Source organism: Paramacrobiotus metropolitanus, unplaced genomic scaffold (genome assembly GCF_019649055.1).
Source record: "Paramacrobiotus metropolitanus isolate TYO unplaced genomic scaffold, Prichtersi_v1.0 Parri_scaffold0000071, whole genome shotgun sequence".
Lineage (NCBI taxonomy): Eukaryota > Metazoa > Tardigrada > Eutardigrada > Parachela > Macrobiotidae > Paramacrobiotus > Paramacrobiotus metropolitanus.
This window is the reverse complement of record NW_026570291.1, coordinates 649,669-671,576: the sequence shown is the minus strand read 5'-3', so window position 1 is coordinate 671,576 and position 21,908 is coordinate 649,669. Positions and strand designations below refer to the sequence as shown.

General features: G+C 41.8%; 2 protein-coding genes and 1 long non-coding RNA gene across 3 annotated transcripts; all 3 read right to left on the bottom strand.

The window, feature by feature from the left end:
• Positions 1 to 1,570: 1,570 nt before the first annotated feature.
• LOC129594750 (platelet-derived growth factor receptor beta-like) lies at positions 1,571 to 7,179 on the bottom strand. The gene is made up of 8 exons (XM_055491538.1): positions 6,419 to 7,179; positions 5,056 to 5,421; positions 4,069 to 4,332; positions 3,831 to 3,978; positions 3,521 to 3,739; positions 2,820 to 3,250; positions 2,190 to 2,422; positions 1,571 to 2,000 (listed from the first exon to the last, which is right to left on the bottom strand). The coding sequence occupies exons 1-8, from the start codon at positions 6,746 to 6,748 to the stop codon at positions 1,754 to 1,756; spliced, it is 2,238 nt and encodes a 745-aa protein (XP_055347513.1). The 5' UTR covers positions 6,749 to 7,179; the 3' UTR covers positions 1,571 to 1,753.
• Positions 7,180 to 8,286: 1,107 nt separating this feature from the next.
• LOC129594809 (uncharacterized) lies at positions 8,287 to 10,491 on the bottom strand. Its single transcript, XR_008691235.1, has 3 exons — positions 9,755 to 10,491; positions 8,907 to 9,658; positions 8,287 to 8,712 (listed from the first exon to the last, which is right to left on the bottom strand). It is a non-coding gene; the product is annotated as an uncharacterized LOC129594809 (long non-coding RNA).
• Positions 10,492 to 11,857: 1,366 nt separating this feature from the next.
• LOC129594778 (arylsulfatase B-like) lies at positions 11,858 to 16,125 on the bottom strand. Its single transcript, XM_055491573.1, has 10 exons — positions 15,740 to 16,125; positions 15,059 to 15,221; positions 14,748 to 14,860; positions 14,644 to 14,680; positions 14,493 to 14,566; positions 13,463 to 13,751; positions 12,818 to 13,297; positions 12,642 to 12,675; positions 11,989 to 12,414; positions 11,858 to 11,912 (listed from the first exon to the last, which is right to left on the bottom strand). Exons 1-9 carry the CDS (start codon positions 15,980 to 15,982, stop codon positions 12,042 to 12,044), a joined length of 1,806 nt encoding a protein of 601 aa, XP_055347548.1. The 5' UTR covers positions 15,983 to 16,125; the 3' UTR covers positions 11,858 to 11,912; positions 11,989 to 12,041.
• Positions 16,126 to 21,908: the final 5,783 nt, after the last annotated feature.

Here is a 21,908-nt window from a genome sequence, read left to right as displayed (position 1 = left end):
GACGAAGAAAACAACTTATCACTGGAAAATATTTTGGTAATAATGTTAATAATCAAGATTATAATACAGATTAAAAACACGACAAAACCTGCAACTTGTACGATTTCCCGCGCATTTTCCCGATCCTCATTTGAACTCAACCCTGCAAGTCCAAAAATGACGAACACAATAGTACCCAGAACTATCAGAATTATAAAGCCCCAGATAAAAGCCAACATAATGATCGCCAATGTTTGAAAAACATGGCCGCCGCTCTTAAACCCGAAGATCTTGTACCCCCAGCTGCTTGGATCTTTGTCCCATGGTTGAGCGACATCCGGCGCTGCCGCGCGTATCGTTTTTGCAGGCGGTATATCCCGATCAAACTGTGGCAGTCCGTCCCTGGGTGTGAATTTTGAAGCCGGGCAAGTGTCCTTGGACAGTTGATGGTGGGCTATTCGGTCAACAAGTATTTGTATGTTGAAACTGAAATGGGACGCGACTAGTAATTTACGCTGATATTTTTAGAACCGATCGACGAGGCCAAGAGGCAAAGAAATTTTATTTTTTGAGAGGGATATGATTCGAGCAGACATCTACAGAACCAGAAGGCAGAGTTATAATTACTGCTCATTAACAAAGCAGGCGCTTCGGGAGCAGCAGCTGTTTAACCTTTTTTACCTCAATGCCCTCACACAGTCAACTAACAGCTCCAGTTGTCCGTGCTGCTTTCCATAGTCTGTATTCAAGCTTCGCTGACTGCATATTGGTCCTTCGTTGGTAAATCCAGACAATTCACCAGATCCATACGACAAAGAGAAAACGAATATCCAAACAAGCAGTACAGGACTACTACCGTCTTTCGTAACAACAGTCATAGTGACAAGTTACAACGATTTCCTTTCCGGCGTTTGTGAAACTGTGGTCCCGCGGCGCACACTTGTCTTAAACGTTGTGAACGTTTTCGCGCAATGTGTTGTTCGCTATAGAGACATTTCAGAAACTGCAGGACTGTGTTTAATCACTCCCAGAACGAATTATCAAAAACACCGAAGCCTTTCGGGAAAATTACTTTACGATATTTCTATCGTACGCATATGCTCATCCAACATAAGAAAATGGCCACATCTGCTTAATCGTATGCCTTCCGTCGATATGAAATCATCAAGCATGGACATTACTACGTTATTGCCAGGAAATTCATTCCAATGGTCCTAATGCTGTGCAGGAGTCTTATTACCAATCGATCGACAATCGAATTTTATGATTATGCCTATGGTATGACATAGGCCAGTTGTTCCATGGCGATGGTCACTACGTCATGAACATAGCTGCATGGAAGGAGCACCACTGCCCAGACACGGCGAGTCGAGAGTATGTACGTAGCTTGGTGACTCTTGACAGTAAAGGGAGATCCCAATTCCCAGTATGTGTTGATGGCAAGAGCTGTCTGGCCAGTACGTAGAAGCACATGTGCGGACAGAAGCATCAAGCGTGGACATTGCTACGTACTTTAATATCTACTTTGGGAATACTGTTCGTATTACAGTAATAGCTACTGTGGTCAGTAAACTTCTTGTGATCTGAACGTTTTAATCAATTTGGCAATGCAATGCACAAATTTGCAATTGTATAAAAGCGACGTCAATGAAATAGTGGACATGTTGTTACGTATACTTGTTTGTATAAGCTTTTCAGCAAGTGTTGCGAAACAGAGCTATCCTAAGTCATCACAGTATATAACGATTCAACGTTATTAATCCATTTTCGCGAATCATAACTGCCTTTCCATAACTTGATAGGCGGAGGACACGGAAGACTGTGCTGCCACAGGAGCATGAGTTCCGCCGGTGTTTAAAATTTTCCGGAATGTGCTGTTATAGTTAATATACGGTTCTTCCAGTTTCAAATAGAATTCTGACGATGCCGGCGAAATTAACTGAGCTAAATCCTGGCGGATTATGTCGATTGATGGGCGATTTTCTATTTGCAATTCCCAGCATTTGCCAATAATTTCGTATCTGTAATTGCAAGAACCATAACTTTGTTACTGAAAGCAACAAAATTAAAATTACGGTTACAGTTATGTTTACGCGTAAAAGCGCAAAAGATGCGATTAAACAAGTCGCCAGTTTTTTAAACATGTATTATCTTATAAATTATATAATTATATATCCAGATTACTTATTCTACATTGTACATGCACGTACATCGGTAGTGGCGAATACGGTGGCCTGTGCATTCGTGCGCCGTTTGTAAGTGAATTAACGAACTGCGCAATGTTGCCATTAAATTGTGAGCCACCGGAAGTGGATGAATATGGTACATCGCCCAAACTGAAAATCTCCCACAGCAGTACACCAAACGACCACACATCGCTTTTGTAGGAAAAAGTACGATGGAGAATCGATTCGGGGGCCATCCATTTGATGGGTAAGGCCACCTGTGTGACGATGGCGAAGATTAATAAAGTGAAGGCTAATTAACAAATCAATGAATTCAGTAAACAGCAGGTAATGCGCAGTTAGGTGCTACGGCCATCCTAGAGGTCACAACTGTCAACTTTCGTTAACCACATGCATTGTTCGCGGAGCGATAATCCGTAGTATATTGCGCGCTTTTCCATTTCAATATGCGAACAACAAACGAATTAAAATTCAACAATTACCATACCTTTGCAATGAAATAAAATCAACAATTTGGAACAACAGCAATAACCAAAGAACTTTTAAGCTATAAGCGCGCGAATAATATTTTTATTTTTTTGGTGCCAAAAAAATAAACAAAGTTTTTACAGAAAATTATAGCTCAGCAGAATAGTTTAATGTAGTTAGTGTTACCTGATCACTGCTCATGCTGTAATCCGTCAGCAGTCGCCGTCTGGCCATACCAAAATCGGCAATTTTCACAACATAATTATCCGCTACCAGGATATTCCGCGCAGCGATATCTCGATGTATAATGGACTGTAGCGCCAAATATTCCAGACCATTACTAATCTGGTATGCAAAGTTAATCAGATCACAGGTGGTCAGGGCGTCTTCAGGGCAACTGCCGGTAACACTACTGGTCGTGCTCATATAGTCCGAACCGGATACGACACGCACATAACCAGTCGGCGTTTCCGGTGCCTGTTCATCGGGAATACTGCTGCCTTTCGCTATCAAATAGCCCTCGGCATCCACCTGATCGGTGAATGTCCGCCGACGAGATCGCAGGAATTTGAGCAATGATCCATGGGGGCAGTATTCAAATATTAGGAGTATTTTGTCTGTAAATATAGCCACGTTGTGTCACGGCAAATAACCATATATAAACTTCATCTGCCAATATACAATACCTAATAAAAATTTCCTGCGTTCCTTCTATCTTTTATACAGATTATTCATTATCTAGTTCAGCCTTTTATTTATTTTTCAGCTCTTTGCTTCACTGCTTTTTCTGCGGACTGTTTCTACTTGTTAAGCACGCGCTATGGAAATAATACACTAAAGCATAAATCAAAAGATTCGGAATATTTGCTGACTGCCGAGAAATTTACCGCTTCGGCATAAGCCAATAAGGTTAACAATATTCAGATGCCGGCCAACTTTCTTCATAATCCGCATCTCTTCGATAAATTGCTTTTGTTGTTCTGCATCGTCATACTCGATCAGGCTTTTGATAGCCACTAGAGTCTCCGTATCAGGTGATGTGGGAAGATTTTTTATCACGCCTTTGTAAACGAACCCATATTGACCTTTGCCCAGCAATTGTCCCGCTGAAAAAATAAAACATCAGATTTCAAAAATCACTGCGTGCGAATACTATTCCACACGTTTTGGCATAATTATGAAAATGCAATTACGTACTGCTTGTCAAACTTGTTGGATCGATGTCCAAAAGTTTGAGATAGTCCTCAAATGTCGGATCCTGTTGGATAACCGCGTTGACATATGCCGAACTGCGCCGGTATACATTGGATAGCGCGGTCAAGGAAGTGGCATGTTGCAGTGAAACCTGTATAAGTGTACATGCAACTGTGCAACCAACCGCTAACAAGGAAAATCCGGTTTGGAACACCAGATTCTTGCGCAACACTCACTGTACCGGATGTTTAGCTTTCTTGCGTGCCCGCCGTCGTCTCCAGTAGAAGTACGCACCGGCCAACCCGATGAAGACCATTAAAATGCCCCCAAAGAGCCCGACCAATAGTGGCATGATAAATGAAGAGGCGGGCGGTGGACGGGGTGGACCGGTGATATTGGCCGGCTGCCGGACCACCACGTAGTCGATAAGAAATTCGGTGGGGAATTTCGTATCCGCTGCCGGAAATGGGCCCATTGGGCCGCCTACTGTCACACTCATGACGATCTGCAAACGTAACCATGTGAAAATTTTTAACAGCTGTAATATTATGACTCTTATGTGTTTTTATGCTTGGCAATACTGCCAGTAATTTAATTCATACGTATATAAGCATCTACACATTTTTTTAAGTCTGAAATTTATTAGCTATACGGCAAGATTGTTTTCTGAACGGTTTGTAGACAATGGCGACGTACGTGGTGACGTTCGTAAGATAAAATTACGAATGCATTGCGAAATTAAACAAAATTGTATTGAGTTCTCCTATCAAAAATTGCAGTATAATGTAAATTCCTTAACATGCAATAATATTAAATTTTTGTTTAGAACTATCTACGGTATGACAGCAGCATGTACCTGTGTTTAGAGATGTTTGTTTTTATCTATGACAGCAGCATGTACCTGTATGACAGATTGCATGTCTGTAGATGAGTTGACAAAAAAAAGTTATTTCTGAACTACACCTGCGCTATTTAATAACAAGTTCCGCTTCTGTGCGCTTTCCGCAAACCAAAACAAGGAATTCCCTTTACACACCCCGTGCCGCACCACGTCAGCGCGGTGCCGCTGTTAAGTGGCGCATACCACGGTGTCATGCCAATAACACCATTACCACACCATACCCACATTCCGTCGACGCCAGCAAAATTACTTTTACGTGCCCGACACTAAACCCATTAATCCCTCTTTATTAGCACACACACACATTACACACACACACTTGTATACCTGCATGCGTGTACTGGGCACATCCTGGCCGGTGACATTAAATATCGCCACATCATCAATCACCCAGATCAGCTCCTCCGACGTCCATATAATCTTGTAGATGTGGAAGTCCAGGGAGAGATCCGTGGGCAGACTGGCCGTGCTGTTGCGGGATTCGGCGTTGTAGCGCGGCAGTTTACTCTGGGGATACTTCCAGTTGGTGACGGTCTGGATGGTCTGATTGCCACTATCACCGCGGGACACCTTGACATTGGTCTGCCATTTTTTACACGGCGCTCCGGGATAGCATTGGTAGTGAAGTAGCCAGATGGCCGGGTTGATGCCGCGTGGACTGGGCACTTTGGCGCGCCATTCGATCTCACCAAACTAAACATTACAGTTATGATATAAGTATTTTGAGGAAATATTTACAAGGACCTGTGGACTTGACACACAGTGTTGGATTTGAGTGCCATATTGTCACATTAAAGTGGCCTTAATCGATTAATTCAGCAAGGTTACAATAACGTATGGCATCGACAATGTACATACGAGTACAATACTGTGAAACTTTAAAATTCTATGTATTTGCACGCATTGCTGACCTAAATTCTGATCTGACTAAATCGTTCTTTTTAAAATTAAACAAATACAGAGCTAAAGAGCATTCTAAAATACGTATTTTACTATTTTAACCGTATGCGAGTACTAACTGAAATGCAAAATCTTTGAAATTGATTACAAAATCAGACTGAAATGCAGAACGCACAGAATACACAGAAGCGCTGGCATAACTCAAAAAAGTTTAACGGAAAATAATTTTATGCAGAACCAGCGCTTCTATACGTCATTAAAAAGAATGCATTCAGCTTAAAAAGGGTCGGTTTCTGGAACTGACTCGCATAAACTGTTGTGTGAGAAACCGGTTTTCCCCGCTTTTTGTTCTTGGGAACACTGACACGATCGTGCAGCGCTTTGTACAAAAAAACATTGTTTATCTAATGCAAATTTAGGGAGGCATACGAGAGCTTACAAAGCATAACATCGTGTAGGCTTATTACTTACGCTCAAAAAATACAGTATTTATCGGTTAAATTACATTAACAATAATGTGGATCAATATAAAATTGTTAAGCTTACAGGAGTGTAGATTGGCACAAAAAAATAAGTAGGAATTTCACCAGAAGCAATTAAATCGTGATGTGACTTTCAGGCTTTCAGTTCTTCTTTTATATTTATGGCAAAATAGTTGTTATACTTACGGTGTGTCAAAATAGTTACAGAAATTTAGTTATAGTCACAGAACACATGTGCTCCCAACGTAAATTCTTTCATGTGTAATGACTTCTATTTAAAATTTAGTGTAATCAGAATTTACGCTCACCTGGAAATCAAAAAGACCCTGAGTGTCTACGCGACCGGAAGTGTAGTTGTAATCATTAAACTCCTCCTTTCTGGTAAAGATATGCAAATATCCATTTTCGACCACCACATTTTCCCGGCGATATGTCTGCAGTTCGCCCGGAAAGGCGTTTTTCTTATTGGGCGGCCCGACATTCCATTTGGCGGGATCCGGTGGTCCATCGGCGGTGAAATCATCGCGGAAGATATCAACAAAATGTGTCACATCCACTCCCACGTAACACCACACTGCGGTCGGCCACACTGCAGCACCGATGACAACAACAAAAATCCCCAATGTACACCTGTCCATTGGATCGTCATTTGTGTATTATCACATTACGGGACAGCAGCCAGATGATGACAGTCAGCACATTTGCCACATGGGAAGGTTATTGTATAATCAATTCACCATCGTCCATTTTCTGTATGTATGAGTAATCTTGTCGGGTGCGAGAGTCGGAAATGATATTCAACGAACCATCCGAATATGCGCGTGTCTTGGTTCAGTGAAAGGCATTAATAAGCCCCAGTGTTTCGTCGGTGGTGATTAGCGAGGTAGGTATACGGAGACGGATGTGCGGGGATATATCGGCAGAAAAATGCTCGAGAGTTAATGATGCCCGGCGGGTTTTGTTTGCTATTTGACGGGCAGCCGAAAACACTATGTACCCGCGCGTATCACGATACATATACGACACAACAGTAACGGTTTTGTTGGTTCTTCACACGTATCGACCGGCTGAGAGAAAACCTGTTCCCGCGCGTGCTGCGTCGGCAGACGTATTGACATACACCGGCGGTGTGGGGAATTATGCTGCGATCGGCGGTAAAGTGTTTTTTAGAACCCAACTAAAAGCTACGAATAATACGGCTGAAAGGGAAATGCTAATGTACAGAGGAATTCCCGGCATGTTTTTGAGGGTAGCGTGCTCTTCGTCGCAAATCGATACCGCTTTGTCAGAGCGGTATTTAAAGTTGAGATACCGGCACCTGCGCAAGTACACCTACGTGTGCAGCCGGTGCATGTATGCCGTTGCGGAGGCAAGGGCAATCAGAACAATTTGCACTATTGTTCGAGTATTTTGGTGTTATTGTAAAACCCTTTCCGCTCTGCGGAAGTAGCGCGCGTTAGTTAGAGGAATTTTCATTATACACCGCGTATATGGATATGCCGAATGTGTTATTTAAGACATTTGTCTGCGTCACTCAGGTATTTCCTGTGGCGTACGGTATGTAAATTTGTCTTTTTCTCAAAAATCTGACCTGATATACGGAGTTATAAGATTAGCATTACTGGACTGACCGGTGAGGTGGACTCGTACTGATGTGCATTCTCGTTTTGTTTGGAATACTTAATGTCTATCGTATGCTACCATTAATCCGGACCGCCTGTAGATATAAGCAGCCACATAATTATTATTATAATAGTATTCTGCTGCAACATAAATTCTTACAAAGTTAAGTACTCACACACTTTCTGCTGCATAAAATTCATGTTCACTGTACTGTGTGCAATACCCCTTCAGTACGTGTGTTCTTTACTCATTGTCAGTGGAATTAAAACGCAAAAGATAAAATTAACTAGTGTACACTTTTCACTACTAGAGCACGGCAGTCTCCGAGCGATGTTAAGCTGCACTGACATGTTAAGCTGTACCTGATGCACAGTAAAGTAACGTAAAGTACAAAATTAATTTCCTTAAGTCAAAACTAATTATAGGACAGACTGATGACAAAGATTTTATTCAGATTTGTGGAATACGCATTATGTACGCATACGACTGACGTTGAGCACTAAAAGCTTCTAACAAAGAACATAAACATTTCAAAAATTAATTAAGAGACAATTTTTGTTTTTATCCAAGCTGTACACGAAATTAAAAAAAAATTATCAAGTTTTTTAATGTGAAACAACGCAGAGATTACCGTGTCTCTGGTATCCGGTACGCGAACTGTCCGGAATGCGAAGAACGTCTAAATGGTATACTTCTTATTCTTCGGCATCCTCCCCATTAGTCGCCATCCTCGAATTCGCCGTACTTGGACGCGGAGCTGCTGGCCTCGCTGGATTCACCACTGGACTCCGGAAATTGCACATCCTGTGCGTCAGTATCCGGGTATGCTGGCCACCGGTCCTGCACATAATGCCATAAGGCGCACAGACAATCGGTTCAGCTTGGTAACATCCACGCTGGCCACATTATACAGCGTCCATCTGTGCTGGCGATACTGCGCCGACGGTCTCGGATCACAGGTTTGGTAGTCCCGCAGAATCTGCGGAATTACTCAGCAAATTAATCACTTTACCAAGCCGACAATTTACTTCTTATACGGCATAATAAACAATCGGGACAGTATTTAATTCGGTATGATAAATAACTGGAAGCACTTTCTATCGGAAATCGGAAAATGTTTGTAAAAAGCGCCAACAAGCTGCCTAACAGTGCTATGTCCATACTTGTACGTACGTTCTCAGTTTCCTGGCGTCCTCTCTGTAGCCGATCCTGTTAGCCAGGCAGTGGGAAATGCGCTCCATGTCCAACGGCTGACCTTCGCAGGGTAGATTCTGCTCGAACAGGTCCACAATGTGCGCCTCATCGACAGGTCCCGTGGTGAAGACTTCAACAGGAATGCGGAGATTCAGCAAGGGCGAGCGCTTCTTGTCTAACAAAATCAGGACATAGTTCTTCCAAATCACACGATCACAAACAGACATGAGCTTCGGCAGATGCGCGGTGATCTCAGCGGTCAGTAGGTTAACCTGGGCTGATATGCTGCCTGTGCAATCCTAACCGATCGCCGGTTCATGATGAAACGCTCGATACGGAGGCCATGGCATCGTGCAAGATCTCATGGATAACGTCCACGGTTCCATCGGCTACCTGCACGACCCAACGGCTACGGTAGTCTGGTTTGGTGTCGCTAATGCATAAGGTGCGGGTTGCGGGTGAGATAAGCTTGAGAAGGCAAGCGTACATCAAATAATTACGATCTCCTTTCGCTGCAGAGGATCTGCTATGCCTGGCCTATCATCCGGGTCACTAATGATCGGTTGCCGCGATACACGCACCTCGCTGCACATCTCCGCCGATGTGAGAATGGCATTCCACAGTGCAACACTCGGCGGCTGCTTCCGCTTCGGCTCACAACCATCAATCTCCGTTTTCGATATTTCGTGGAGAAATTCCCACTCGTTTCTCTCTCTTTCGAACACAATCCCCTATAGTAAAAGAATACGAAAGCCCAGCACTGTACTTAATTCCCGGACGACAAGTACGATATCAATAACCAGTAACGAGTAGTACTAACGACTCACAATATACTCAGCTTCCTCAGTGCGTGATCGGATCGTTTGCTCTGTCGCACACAGTGCATCTCCATACTCAGCACTTTGACGAATCGCAGCCCTAGATATCACTCAACTTTTCGGAGCAGCAACGCCGATACGGACGGCTCTAGAATCCAGTAACCATTCGGCACACGGCATGTCCTGGCGACAAAATGGCCCAAGGCAAGAAGTCCTGGCCTGCTGGCGTCATCCGTGAAATTCCGTATCTGTCGGCTCGGAAGCAGTTCTCGACGACACCGTCCGTCCATCATCACCTTCCCGAGGTACATATCATCATTTATGTGACGGAACCAGGACATGGTGAAATCAACATTTTTCCGGGATGCCACTTCCAAGGACGATCCCGGCCGCCGCGCAGCAGCACTTCCACAGCGTCTCCCATGCGCGCGCTGTATGATATCTCGGTTGAGCTGTCCCAGACCGTTCCATATGGAACAAGCACCGCCTGCTGTGTGGGAAATCCGAAATCGACGACCAGACGCGGTTCAGCGCTGCCGTTCCCTTCGAGGCCGATAACATGGCCGTGATGCAACTGACCGTCAATCTCCACATCCACCGCATTCCAGTCGTACAGAGATTCAGCATCTTTGTACAGATGCATTCTTCTCTGGACTGCCCAAAGAGACACGACAAAGTAATTGAGTGTAATGGAAGGAACGATAAAGGGAAAACATAAATATGGTCAGTAAAGCTGCCAAATGCGCAAAGCAAGAGAAAGAGAGTGCTCGTTTTAACTTTTAAATGAGACAAACAGGAAGAAAAGTAAAATTGCGCATGAAAAGCTACGTAGGTACATAACTAGTAATAGGCACCGACAGCATCGACCGCCGGGCGGGGGGGGGGGGGGAATTAAACGAATGCCAGCTAGTGTTCAGTTTTTTTTTAACCAATGCTTTTATTAATTTTACATTTTACATTATTAAATTTTTTTTGTATAATAAGATATTTACAATAACTTTAAGCATCAATCGACAGAGGCGGCCTAATCACAGAGAAAATTTATCTAAATTTGCCCCTATCGGCGCTTTTCCCAAGAATGTTAAGTTGTTAACTTCACTCTAATACATAATAAAGTGTGATATAAAAAGGTAAAAAGCAAAGTACATTTTATTCAGTCAATGGTATTAAATGCATTACCACATTCTACCGCGAAAAATTCCCAAAAAGCTGCAGCCTGTAGGTCGGGTAGTGCAATTATAAAAAGGATTGGGTCCGCAATCGGCTGAAATAAGAAAAGAACCTCAGTTATCTGAAAAACGTAAGTGTTCGGAACGGTTCCCATTAAAGAGTTACGACGTAGTGAAAGTAGATTGGACACCAGCATGCCATTAGGCTGATCGTTAGTCCCGCCAATATGGCAAACGCATATTTATTCTCCATTTTCCCAGATTTCAGCCGTAATGAGATTCGGTTAGTTTCCCTGTTTGTTGACGTGTTCAGTGGTCAGTACGGGAACTTCGACCGATGAAATGCTGCCTGTGCAATCCTAACCGATCGCCGGTTCATGATGAAACGGTCGATAGTATACGGACGCCAGCATCGTCCAAGGTCTTTTGAAATAACTTCCACTGTTTCATCGGCTACATGCACGACCCAACGGTTTACGGTAGTCTGGTTCGGTTTCGCTAATGCAGATGGTTGGGGTGGCGGGTATGGTAATAAGCTAATTATAATAAGGCAAAGCTTACATCAAAAAATTACGATCTCCTTTCACTCTTGATGATCTGCTGCGCCCATCATCCGGGTCAGCAATGGTCGGTTGTCGCGATACATGCACCTCCCACATCTCCGCTGAGGTGAACATCATTCTGCAGTGGATAGGTGCGTCGACAGCGCTTTCAAAGTTGAGTTGTTTACTAGGTTGCTTTATAAATTTCGACCGTGTGTGGACTATAAGCAAACGAGTCGAGTCCTGTAAGACTGTGACTAATGTATTTTTCTGATAATTTACAGGGGTATTATCCTAAACATTCAAATCTTTAATATCGCATTCGTGTTGCAATAAATATAAATGCCGGTTTTGCCAAATTTTGAGCTTGAGGCTAATTAAAATGCAACGACAGCTTTTAATCTGGAATCAGGTGTGTGAATATTGCATATATGAGTATTTAAAACGCCATGGCTACTTCTACTGTACATTTGTGAAAATACGAGTACTTGTTTCTAAATCTTTGATTTCCTGCTGACTCCGGTTTAATAACGCCGTAAGAATTTGAAATGAGTTTCAAACAACCGGAAATTGGTCATAAAGATTTTAGAAGAACGATGTCGGTATAAAGGTGCTATACGTCAGCGGTTCAGCATCGTAAACCTCGTTAGGGTCCAGCCAGGGTGTCCACAATCCCTGATGCAGGTCAGGATGGGAGGCGGGGTCGAAGGGCTTGTTTTGAAAGGGAAAAACTGACTGATTATAAACGCTGATTTTCTGTTTTAGCGTTTGTAATTGGTTCGGATACACTGAGGCGATATTGTTGGTTTCGCATGGATCGTTAATCAGATCGAATAGACAGTCGCTGAGATACGGCCGACATTGCCTAACCTCCGTGCCTTCGGGGAAATTGCATTTCACCGAGGTGGGTGTCCAGACTTTCATCGGGTTCTCGGGAGAAGTGCCTTCTGTTGTTCCCCTACAACAAGTCTGCCATTCACTACCGAACCGTGAATGCGATGATAAATTCAAAGCGAGAAGAGAAACCGGGCTCCGTATGGTCGTGTTCCTTTTGAACACTTATTGGAGATATCCAGATTCCAGATTGAAAATTGTGCTTTAAGATTCTAAGTACTGCACTTCCGTTAACTTTGTCTGTATCATATTACAAAATCGGAATACCGGATCGGCTACTTTTAAACTTACCATCCGAAATAATTATTCATGCCAAGGTTCCCGCCTGAAAGGACAACAATGTTACTGACACAATGACAGCAAACACTTAGAATTCCGATTTTTACATGATTAGCCAAGTACAGGAGAGAACAGATAGAGCACAGATTAATTGCTAATTTTGCTTATGTCAAGCAGTTAACACTGACCGTAAATTTTATACAATCCGCCATACGGGTCCTGGTAAATCATGGCGTACGATCCCTCTCTTGAATCGATGTTGTTCACCAGTTCCCTTCTCGGCCCATAATTTTGCCCCTGAGTCAACGATGTCCACTGGCTCATGCCGGTAATGTCATACTTATCGAGGTCGGCCAGATTTCCACCGGCTGCCTCGTACAGCGTCGGCAGCCAATCAGAGATGTGGAACAGCTGATTGGTTATGTGACCACGACGCTGAAGTAACGGTGACCAGATGAAAGACAACGTCCGCACTCCTCCCTCAAACAGCGAACCCTTGCCCAAACGCAACGGCCAGTTGCTGCCGCGGTTGGCGCGTGCGGCAGAGGACCCCAAAATCGGCGCACCGTTATCACAGATGAAAACTACGATGGTGTTGTCAATGGCGCCGGTGTACGTCAAGGCTTCCACTATGCGTTTGAGCTGTTCATCCAGGACTTGAATAAGCCCTGAAAGTTAAATTTCAAGCACGGACATGACCTTTGGTTTATCTTTTAATTAGGTTTGTTTTTGCTGTACTGCCCATAGTGTTAAAGTGTTAAAGATAATGCTGAAGGTCTTTAAATGCGCGCGATTCCAAGAAATTGTGCCGTGTTGTAAACAAACGACCTTACCGATGTGTTTTTTGCGCTCGAGAAAGTGGTCAGTAAACGAGCGAACAGGTGGACGTAGTTGATATTTGGGCATCACCTGCAAAACTGGTCCGAACTGACCAATTGCGGTGTGTGGAACGGGTGTAGCGAAGCAGAGATAAAAAAACGGCTGATTGGGGTCCTGATCGTGTATGATTTGCTCGGCCTTGGCCGTCATCATTTCCGGGAAGTAGAAGTTGTTCGTTATATTGGCGAACACCATGTTGTCGTTCTCGCGAAATGCCCGTCCGCTGTTTGGCACCGGCGCAATCTAAACGCCGTCATAGGTTTCTTGTTTAATGGAGGTGATGACTTTTGTATTTTGTATTTTTTGTCATTACAGGTTAAGTTCTTTTTATGTCCTGTACTTTGCTTTACTAGTATTTGTTCTCCTTTACTATATACTTTCTTCTCCTTTACTGCCCTTAAAATGACTTTTCCTCCAAATGTGCCTGCTGTGTTTGGTTGAATATGAATTAAGTAGATATGAACGCCGGTTGAACTACCATAAATCATACAAGTATCCAGCTCCGCATTTCAAAAGTGTATCACTTTTAAACTGATACACTCAGCTATTAAAAAACAGTTTCGGTGTCAAGTTTCTTGACAGCAGTCAAGAAGTTTTCAAGGCCAAATTTCTAGGCAGTAGTTTCGTTACGACCGTATGGCGCTAAAAACTTGGATCGATAATAATTTATGAACGAGAATTTATGATGATTGATTTAACAGACATGATACTGCAACATTTGCAATACGTAATACATCGGAAATCTGAGTATATTATGGGCACAAAACAAGCATGATTAAGGCCAAGGCCAAGTATCTGGATAATAATTTTGTTACAACCGTATGGCGCGAAAAACTTGGATCGATAATAATTTATGAATGGTTTATGATTAATTTAACAGACATGATAAAACTGCAACATTTGCAGTGACAATATGTAATAAATCGGAAGTCTGGGTGTATTATGGATACAAAACAAACATGATTAAGTTGTCGCATTTCTTACCCATCCAGTTGTGTAATTAAACCAGTTCAGATCACCACTATGGAACCAGAACGAATAATCAAAACCACGATGATCTGCAATCAATTAATGCACGCTGTAGTGAGTAACTAATTAAAAAGCGCACAATCCGTTAACTTCAGTACCCACTTACTGGGAAAATGGTCCCGGGAGTATGTTCCCAAATGCCACTAATAAAAAAGGCAAATAGTGGAGATCGAAAGTAAAACGTAAACCGAAAAATAAATGCAGACTTACCTTTCCGACGAGGAATGTATTGTATCCCAAATCTTTAAAATACTGCGGTTGAATCTTGAACTGCACTGGAAGTCCCCACGGTTCACCTTCACTAAGCACACTGGACTGCATTCCTGCACAATTATGGTATATACAAAGATGTGCTCGCAGCTTTTATCTTAGACAGTATAAGAACATTATAGTTCGAGTTCAACAAAATCAAAAACATAGATTTGTAAAAATCAATTTTTGTACGTATTGTTGTATTCGTAGCTGCACTCACATGGATAGGAGGGACACCGTTACTCGCTTAATTGTATCACATAAATTACCAACTCTCCAAGCATCTTTGCCGGTCATTAAGGCTGAGCGTGATGGCGAGCATAAGGGGTTGGTGTAATGACGATTGAGAATGATCCCGTCCCATGCTAATTTATCAATGTGCGGTGTTGGTGTCTGGAGGTTGCCTTCCGAGTAACCAATATCGGCATGTCCCTGCGAAATATAAAGTAATCACGAAATTCAGTAAATTTAAAAGGTAGGGACTTCTCCTACGTACTTAGCGTGCGTGGCTTGGTCCATCCGGTGCACGCTTATGATTGCTAATTTACGTTACAATTAACAATACATATACAAAGCAATTACGGAAGGCTATGCACCGCATTTGCATCCGCATAATTGTTATTGAATGAAATTTTGAGATATCGACTGAAGATTTACGACAAAACCGCGAAAGTAATATATAAAATGTTCTACTTTTGACAAATCCACTGATATTTCAACATTGCCTCAATAATATCTTTACGATTTTTTACGAAGTAGTGAACGACAGCATACTGGCACATGTGCATAAATGTTCAGAAAAAAACCGAAAAAATCATAATTTTTCTTAACTCTTGAAAGCGCATAAATCTTGACGTGAACAACTCTTGTTCCGCTTTCATGAAAGAACATATCGTACACATTGCTGCTGTTCTACGTATTAGGATTATATAATTTTCGCAATAACTTACCAGGTCATCGGCAATGAAAAGGACAATGTTAGGTATTCGTGTGGTGGCCTTTTCCTCTCCAACCCGGTCAACATGCCTAACCCGAGCTGGTGTTCCGGGATTCCAGGCCCGCGCGTGTCCATGCCGGAAACGGCGTCTGATTGAGTGTCTTGCGTTATATCTCCGGCTACATTCACTTAATGCAATCGCCAGAGCTATCAGAACAGCTATCCACGTACAAAAGGTCGTGATAGGTTTTGACATCTAGAATATAAACTGGTGATGATAAACTAACAAGCTTCACTAGAAGTTGTCACCAGGCGTGCATAAATGCAAGTGTGGGCCGATAAATGACAGACAACAGCGTAAAATTATTCTTGTCAACTAGTACAACTACATGTAGCTGCAAACAACCATTACCGTTTCTTCGGTGGTTGAAACGGTAAAAACAGCATTTGTTGCTGTAAAAGTAAAATGTATTATAATTTATATGTAGATGCACTCGCATATTAACTGTAGCTTGCGGATAAATTTTGATACAATAAGTGCCAATAGCTTATAAGGAAATAAGCATAGCTTATAAGGAAATAAGAAATAAGGTCAGATTTATGATCGATCGTTTGTTTGTTTATTTAATTAGCTTAAGGTCTACAACAATCGAGACAACCCTGCACGAGATTGTAGACTACCACAAGAGAATGTGCTCTCGTATAATCCCTATTAAAAACATTTATATGGAAAGACAGTTTTATATGTTTCGGATGAGTGATTCACAAAAAAACGCATGTGATACACAGGTTTGCACGTCGGTTCATGCAAATCGCTTTCAGCGCTGACTGATAACGCCTGGGTAGTGTAACTTCTATCTCGTTCGGCACGATTATTGTCGTGGTTTGGCAACTTTTGTTCGAAAACACACATACCTTATACACATACTAGCTAATAATCCTGCATTTTATCGGCAAAACCTCAGTTGCATACACTTTGTATATTTTTATATACTTTATGTATTTTTGCTAAGTTTTACATTAAATATATTTTCCTTTTTCTAATTTTTAAATAGGGAAATGCTCAAGTTGATACACGCTCATCCATCGTCATTGTGAAAAACTGTGAAAATCAGGTGATCAGCCCTGCACTTCCAGTCAACCATTTTGCGCGTTTGCTTGCGCATAATGCGTAGCGGGACTTTCGACCGCATGCTATAGAACGCTATAATAATATGGATAAATCTCTATAAAATAGTATACACGGATAAACCTCTATGAATCTTGGTGCACGAGTACCTTAAAAGATTAGGTTTTTTCATTTTTGTTCTTAATAATTGATTATAAAATCTGCCCTTATCAGTGATTACGCATAAGGCGCAGTATGCATCATTATGCATCTGCATATACGTACTTACATAATTATATGCATTCACATATATGGGTAGCACTTCGTATAAACATTTAAAATACTTCATATAATATCACTTTATAAATACTTTATAAATACTTTACTTCACAAATCTGGAGAGAGATCTATGCTGACTACGGAGAGTACGCACAATAACCGAGATAGTATGACCTACGGACTTCAGAATTTCGGGAGCAGCTAAACAGTGAGTAGACACTGTTAATGAAAGTCGGTATGTGTAATTTTTCACATGCGCCATGAAATACTAACCGATTACGTTAATTACTTAAAAACATTAATCGCCTTGTGCCTGTAAATTAAATCGATTCCTAATCACGGTAAGCACAAAACCGAAACAGTCTGCTTTTATCCATAGTACTTACTGTAAAATTCTAAAATAACGGCTCTTGTAATCTTGTGATAGATGCAGCAAAAAATTATTTCAAAAGCCCAAATACGCATACTTACACAACATGTGTACATATTATCGCTATGTGCATACTTATAATATAAGTAAATATTATAGATATTATATTATAGATCGATAATAATATATAGATAATATATCTATATTATAGATATTATATGTACGTACAGTATACTTTCGGAACGGTACAATATAATCTGTGTACCGTGCTTACGTATATAACGAACACCGCGGAAGTATGTACTGTAAAACGTTTTTCATTTTATTTTTCCTTTTTCTGTTCATTAATCCTATGATTAATTAACAGAACACATTAAACAGTTACAATAGCTGAACTCCCATAGCAGACGCGCACGGACGCGTGCGTGATAATATTACTAGTATAAAAAAAGTCTCTTATCACAAGTTATCAGGATTTCACACGGAGTCGCGTCGCAACGGCTGAATGTGCCATATGTACAGTCCCATGGTGTGCGGCAAAAGTTGTCAGTGCGATGCAAACTCAAAATTTGATATTTTAGTCGATCGCAAGCTTCATACCGCACTGCACCACTAAATCTTGATTTCACTGGTCTTGCGTTTCCAAGTAAATAATTATCGGCGGCAGCTCATATGGAACTATTTAATTAATTGGGATATCAACAGGGAGCAACAAGCTGTGTCACTGCGTCTTTAGGCAAAGATTTTGAAATCGTCTGAACAGTGCAGCCGCATTTTATTACAAACTGATGCCTGCCTACGATGCTCGTATTTCTTTGCTTTGGTGAATTGTTGCATGGTTATTGTGCGCATTGCACTGTTATGAATCCCTGATTGCTTCACAATCAAACCGCACGTTAAAATTTAATGCTAATCAAGCCAAATTGGAGTGGATGGTTTGAATAAACCATCCACGCAGAAACCTGCAGCTGTCTGCATGCAGAATGCAGTGACCAAAAAGTTATTTTTCCAGGAAACGATGAATACAATTTTGCCCAAACTGTTATTAATTAACTGTTCGATGCCAGTGTCATTTCTGTATCAGCCGAAAACTATTGCCACATTGATACATACACCACAACAACCAAATCCAGATTGCCCTGCTGATTAATGAAGAAAAGCGCCGAAACAAATGAATCCGCACAATCGCATTAAAATTACTAGTATCGTACTACAGAATACATATAACGGATAATATGTATAATATTTAGAATACAGCCGCAATTAATTTCATAAACGATTGGGGGCGGGAGGCACAATTCGTACCGACAAAATTATTACGTTATGTCGGATTACGACAAAAAACTTCCAGGACAAATTTTGTCTTTTTCTAGACGAAAAAACACTGATTTAAGGGTGATTGTGATTCATACGTTTCCCGTATGAGTTAACGTCTAAATACTTGTACCGATATTACTATGATTCATATTTTTAATATTGATGGGGAATGAATGAAAGCACTGCGCAAAACAAAACAATAAAGGATGCAACAGTAATCCACAATAAAGAATAATGCTCATCAGTAAATGACACATTTGGTCCAGCTTAGTTCCGTCCATTTGACACGATCCAAACTGGAGTGTTGAAACAGGCGATGCTTGAATACGACTCCCGAGGAAGTTTCAGCTCGTTCTAAAGCTGCGCCATAAGGAATGCGAAACTTCTTTCACTTATTGTTTGCGAAGTCCGTCAGTTGAAACTTATCTCTGAATTCGAAGGTTCCACTGTATAAGGATGTTCTTCCAGGGCGGTGGCTAGGCGCCTTCTACACTGTACCTGCAACATAATGAGAAACGCCAGTCAACTCCAGTCGAATAATACGACGAAAGATAGAGATTTGCTTCACACACTTTGTAGAGATAAGCAGGATTATGTTTGCGTGTGCTACGAAAGTGCAAGCGGATGTCTTCATATTTTGTGGGGAGTAAAATAAACTAGCTGACAATGCTGGGTTGACTTTCGGTTTGACGCCGACGGATCGACTTTATTGTACATTCGGTATTATATTCCATTTCCCGTCACGCTTTCATGGGTTCCGTGCAGTTGGTACATGCGCATATATGTGACGCCGCCATCTGTTACTGCGGTACTGCTGGATTAATATTTGAGAAACAAGAAATTATGATTATCGTTTTTGTTGTGGCCCATTATATGTATTGCATAGTCATGACTCATGAGTGAAGCACCACTTGGTGCCATACAATACCTCGACAGAATCGGCGAAAACATGAAAGAAGTCACCTTAAATTATAGTGCTGTGGCTGTGAATTAGCTGCTGTATCTTTCGGTACTGGACCAGTGGCCATACTGTATTTCGTATACACAACGAAGTTACGCGAGCAACTGTTCAATAATCAATCGATCTACAATAAAGACAGCAATTTGAGTACCGGTTTGTTTTTTTACCACAAGTATATCATGTACCATTTTCTGAAAATGAAAATAATGTAACAAGCTGCAGGGAAACGATTGTGGCAAAGGTTATGTATGTAGCCCGGGTTATGCATAAAGCGCTGTTGATGCAAAGAGAGACATCGTACAAACAGCTTCCAGTTACCCTCAAGCTGTCCTGTTTGCGGCTTTTTGCAGCAGCTGTTATATCTTATTCACCTGTCGGAACACGTAAAAGCGCACTCCCAGCTTCCTGCTGAAAGCAATTTTCGATTTTACCGGCTGTCGACACGTATTACAACAATTTCCATCGGTCTTGCGGGATAATGACATATTCCTAATCTGTGAATTTCGTTAGCCTTTCTGATGTAATCTGTCCCGTCTACAGCTTCAACGTCCGACTGATGACGAAATCACACACTATTCGGCCATCACGGCCAATCTTCCGCGGTGTTTATTTTTACTGATCGTCCTTAACGATTTTACAGTGTATTTGTTAATTAAACAGAGAATTACTGTCCTTGTTAAAATTACAACGAAGCCTGCGTCAGAATGGATTATCTCGAAAGTTTAGGCAGATTCCAACGTTTCTCTTATTCCACCGGTATGTGCCGTATGGCCATGAATTCGAATGCGGTGGTGGCAGTACTGGAAGTATACATTTCCAAGGTAATTACAGCTGTGTGCATACCTGCTAAATTTCGCTCGTTATCGGAGTTCCGGCATTCATATAGATGATCGCGCATGCGCAAATAAGCGTACGGACGGACAAGCGTCCATTTTGCACTAGCGGCAGATAAAACTGATGGGATTCATTTCTGTACTGAGCGCGACCGTGCCAGGAGATGGTGATGCTCTTGTTGGCCGTTGCGATCGTAACCTTCCCGGTGCTTGGCCTCCCGATATATTACATTAACAGCGGGGAGCTACTTTACCACTTGAAATCTACAAGGTACTGCATTTAGAGACACGAACTGCAACGTTGTTATGCGAGACAGTTCATATATGTAGACAGTAGGAGTACCGTTCAGAAAACCAGAGCGTTTCTTTTTACATTTTTTTTATTGAAGACTTTCGCTCGTAGTTGTTTACATGTTAATTTTCTTGTGTACTTGATTGTGCTTGTGCATTGCTTGATTAATCTCGAAAAAGAACGGTAAACGGATGGACTACGTAAGGCTATATAGTGTATACCGAGTAAATTATTTACCGCTTCCATGTCCAGTAAAATTGATAATGAATCAGTGATCTGCTTTATCTAGGCTTGCCTATTTTTTGTACTGATTAAATTTAAAAACGATTGTGCGCGAATTGCTAACAAATCTGTATACAAAAGATCCTGAATGTATATAATTCATAACACTTAACCTTCAACGTCAGGCCAGTTTTAGCTCCGCTGCAAACACGTAAGTGAGCTACTTCCCGTGTAACAGCCAGCATTGCACGTGATTTGTGAAACCGACACTTTCCGGCTGTTAGTATTTTTCTGGGCTTAACCCTTGTAACTAGGTATACCGATTTGATGCAAGACCGTAAACAGGCGAAGTCAGATAATGAGATTAGCTCCATACGCATTGAGCCTTTGAAACGCCTCCTGTATACCTGACTATGAGTAATACGAGTAACATCCGATGACCGACACCGTTCTGTCGAAGCACAAACGCAAATCCCAATTATCTCCAGCATGAATCTTTTATTAGTTCATCTATTCTGATCATGGCGGTAAGCCGATCACTGATTGATTACATGTGGGATTTTGATCCAGCTCATTTAACCATAGAAGCAGCATCTGTAGCGGAGATTTGGTTTAAACCTCGCTTCCAGAAACATGTCTGCTGGACGACAATGACATTCATAGCACACTTCCGACGATGGCCTTCTTGGCAGACTTTTGTGTTACGATTGTACTTTTGCTCATATTCGCCGGGATCATAGACGCTGACACACAAGCATTGATAGTTGTGCGTGCCGGAGGCTCTACAATGCCCTTTGATG

Bases quoted from the DNA above. Each gene is read 5' to 3' on its own strand.
- LOC129594750 (XM_055491538.1), bottom strand. From the start codon at position 6,748: ATGGACAGGTGTACATTGGGGATTTTTGTTGTTGTCATCGGTGCTGCA. The intron at 5,422-6,418 runs GTGAGCGTAAAT...TGTAATGTTTAG, and splicing joins AGGGTCTTTTTGATTTCCAG to TTTGGTGAGATCGAATGGCG. The intron at 4,333-5,055 runs GTATACAAGTGT...TTACGTTTGCAG, and splicing joins TGCCCAGTACACGCATGCAG to ATCGTCATGAGTGTGACAGT.
- LOC129594778 (XM_055491573.1), bottom strand. From the start codon at position 15,982: ATGTCAAAACCTATCACGACCTTTTGTACGTGGATAGCTGTTCTGATA. The intron at 15,222-15,739 runs GTAAGTTATTGC...TATATTTCGCAG, and splicing joins TTTTCATTGCCGATGACCTG to GGACATGCCGATATTGGTTA. The intron at 14,681-14,747 runs GTAAGTCTGCAT...CTTTTTTATTAG, and splicing joins ATACATTCCTCGTCGGAAAG to TGGCATTTGGGAACATACTC.